Source organism: Miscanthus floridulus, chromosome 10, assembly GCF_019320115.1.
Source record: "Miscanthus floridulus cultivar M001 chromosome 10, ASM1932011v1, whole genome shotgun sequence".
Taxonomy (NCBI): Eukaryota; Viridiplantae; Streptophyta; class Magnoliopsida; order Poales; family Poaceae; genus Miscanthus; species Miscanthus floridulus.
The window spans coordinates 140,972,184-140,975,538 of record NC_089589.1 but is presented as its reverse complement, the minus strand read 5'-3'; the positions used below and the strand labels follow the sequence as shown (position 1 = coordinate 140,975,538).

Here is a 3,355-nt window from a genome sequence, read left to right as displayed (position 1 = left end):
CGTCTTGTTGCTGGACGACGCACGCTCGTGCTCCGAAGCAAGTTCCCTGTTGTGTTTCCGTTGTGGTCTGTTAGCTTCTTCCCTTTTTTCCAAAATGCTCAAATAAGCTGACACTTATAAGATTCATACAAAATCAAAATAAAATTTAAAAACATGATTCAAATTTTGTAAGGTTCCTTTCGACCAGAACTATAACCTAGAGGTGATAAAACACATGTTATACCTTAAATGTTTGTTGTATATTTTTATTCTGTGAAACATTTACTATATTTTCGTAGAACATTGTTGTCCTCAATAAATCCTATAGAATTTACAGTAACTAATATCAGTGTGACACTACAGTAAAAAGTTACACCACCACCAAGTCTTCTGCTATAGGGGGTTAAAAAGATTCAGTGTTTTTGTTGTGATATTTTTGTAGGTTGCATATGAGCTCCAAAAAATTATGAACTATTACCTGGTTTCGACACTTATTCAAACGTCAAGCCACCATGATTTGTCCTGGACCGTCTTAGCCGCCATCAAAACATATAAAAATTAAAAATGAAGTTGCATTTCGTCCTTTCGCCACTGCTCCTAGTCTATATATATAATTTTAGCCACAATGGAGAAGGGATCGAGCACACGCAATTTAGTAGGCATAGCCACCATGGAGAAGGTCCTCCTGGCCGTGGCCGTGGTGCTGGTGCCCGTCATCCTCTCCAAGCTCATCAAGTGTTTGCTCGTCACCAAGCCAAAAAAGCTTAAGCTGCCTCCAGGGCCATGGACGCTGCCGTTGATAGGCAGCATGCACCACCTCGTCAGCAACCCATTGCCGTACCGGGCCATGCGCGACCTCGCGCATAAGCACGGGCCGCTCATGATGCTCTGGCTGGGCGAGGTGCCCACGGTGGTGGCGTCGTCGCCGGAGGCTGCGAAGGCGATCACCAAGACGCACGACATCACGTTCGCTGACCGTCACATGAACAGCACCGTCGGCATATTCACCTTCAACGGCATGGACCTGATCTTCGGGAGCTACGGCGAGCAGTGGCGCCAGCTCCGCAAGCTCAGCGTGCAAGAGCTGCTGAGCGCCGCCCGCGTGCAGTCGTTCCAGCGCATCCGCGAGGAGGAGGTGGGGCGGTTCATGCAGAGCCTCGCCACGTCCGCCACCGCCGGCACCGCCGTCGACCTGTCCAAGATGATCGCTAGCTTCGTCAACGACACCTTCGTCAGGGAGTCCATCGGCAGCCGGTGCAAGTATCAGGCCGAGTACCTGGATGCCTTGGGCACTGCGATGCGGATGGCCGCGGAACTAAGCGTAGCTAACATCTTCCCGTCATCCAGGCTGTTGCAGAATCTTAGCACGGCGCTACGCAGGGCGATGGCGTGCCGCGACTGGATGGCGCACATCATTGGCCAGATCATCCGCGAGACGAAGGAAGCCATGGACCAGGCTGACAAGACTTCAAACGAGAGCTTTATCTCTGTCCTGCTCAGGCTGCAGAAAGAGGCCAGCCTGCCCATCGAGCTCACCGATCACATCGTCATGGCACTCATGATTGTAAGTCGCGCTCGTTCCCAATTTCCCATCGCTGTGCCTTAATTGCTTGTCCTCCGCCGTCTTATTATCTTAGTTAGGCCAGTCTCGGTGAGCGTTTCATTTGACTTTCATTTGTATTAAATAGGTTGTCACATAGGTATTTTGATGACATGGCAGTATATTTAAGAAAAGAGAGAAGAAATGAGTTTCATTTAGATGAAACTCTCCTGGTATGATTATTAACTCTCAAAGAGTCATGAAATTAAATGCTTATAAAACTATAGAATGAAACTTTGCATTGAGAGCAAGTACAATAATTGGCTTATAACCAGGCTAATCAATATTTTTGCTGATGTGGAAGAGAGAAGGAAGGAGAGAGAAGAGAGCTTGGCTCTCATGCGAGCAACAAGCTGGGCATGAAAGCATAAACAATAGTGGGTTCCAATAGAGATGTATATGAGGAGTAATAGTTAAGAAAATAAAAAGATATAATAATAAAGAAATTTTGTTAACAAATAGAAGACTAACTATTGTATAGTTTGGTTCTTATGACTTTGACTCATAGCCAATCACCTGGCTCTATTATTGACTTTGCTCTGAAAGTGGATATTTCATGCAAGTTTCTTTTCATTCTATTTGTCTTATTGGAAATTAGCAACGCCATGAAACATGAAACTATCCACTGAGACTGGCCGCCGGTGCATATATGTATGATCAATTGTTGTTCCATTTGTTCTGCTAGGACTTATTTAGCGCGGGCAGTGACTCCGCGTCGACCACACTGACCTGGTGCATGACAGAGCTAATCCGGTGCCCGGCTACGATGGCCAGAGCCCAGGCCGAAGTCCGGGAGGCCTTCAAGGGGAAGACCACCACCATCACCGAGGACGAACTCGCCAGGGCAAACCTTAGCTACCTCAAGTGTGTGGTGAAGGAAGCTCTCAGGCTGCACTGCCCGGTGCCGCTCCTGCTCCCACGCAAATGCCGTGAGACATGCCAGGTCATGGGCTACGACATTCCCAAGGGCACATGCGTGTTCGTCAACGTTTGGGCCATCTGTAGGGACGCCAAGTACTGGGAAGATCCTGAAGAATTCAGGCCAGAGCGGTTCGAGAACAGCAGCCTGGACTACAAAGGGACAGACTATGAGTTTCTCCCATTCGGGTCCGGCCGCCGAATGTGCCCGGGAGGAAACCTTGGATTGGCCAACATGGAGCTTGCACTGGCCAGCCTTCTGTACCACTTCGATTGGAAGCTACCGAGAGGAGTGGAGCCTAAGAATGTCGACGTTTGCGAGGCTCCAGGACTGGTTGCAAAGAAAAACACAGGCTTGGTTTTGCACCCTGTTGTCAGCCGCGTATTTGCTCCGGTTAATATGCCTAACTAACGCCCACGCAACATACGCTGCATGAACCAGTATGCACGTGCTTTATTAGTGACAACACGAGAAGTCAATCCAATAAAGGCTTGTAATACAAGGGGATATGAACTTTGTAGGTGATCCTTGTGAGACTAGTTTCATAAGGATCGGGTTGGTCGTGGTAAGTCTAGGCTTGCTAGGACCTTTTGTTGTATCTCTTTTCTAAATGAAAAACATGCCTAGACATGTTTGTGAAAAAAAATCCAGTCAGTTTGACCTCGTTTGTTGTTATGAACACTCTTTAGTTTTGTACTGGTCCGACGCTTCGCACGCTCTCTGAGACCTCTATAGAAGCCGTCGACTGTACCACCGATTGGTCCGATGCCTGTACTGTTCACAGGGTCCGACTCTCGCGCCGGTTCTTCGCTTGGTGAGCAGTGAGCTTGTATAGTCCCACGCTCACTCCTTCTTCG

At 48.2% G+C, this 3,355-nt stretch overlaps 1 protein-coding gene across 1 annotated transcript; it reads left to right on the top strand.

Annotated features, from left to right (window-relative positions):
- The first annotated feature begins 643 nt into the window (after nucleotides 1-643).
- LOC136485894 (zealexin A1 synthase-like) lies at nucleotides 644-2,964 on the top strand. Its single transcript, XM_066482702.1, has 2 exons — nucleotides 644-1,543; nucleotides 2,265-2,964. Exons 1-2 carry the CDS (start codon nucleotides 650-652, stop codon nucleotides 2,907-2,909), a joined length of 1,539 nt encoding a protein of 512 aa, XP_066338799.1. The 5' UTR covers nucleotides 644-649; the 3' UTR covers nucleotides 2,910-2,964.
- The last annotated feature ends 391 nt before the right edge of the window (nucleotides 2,965-3,355 follow it).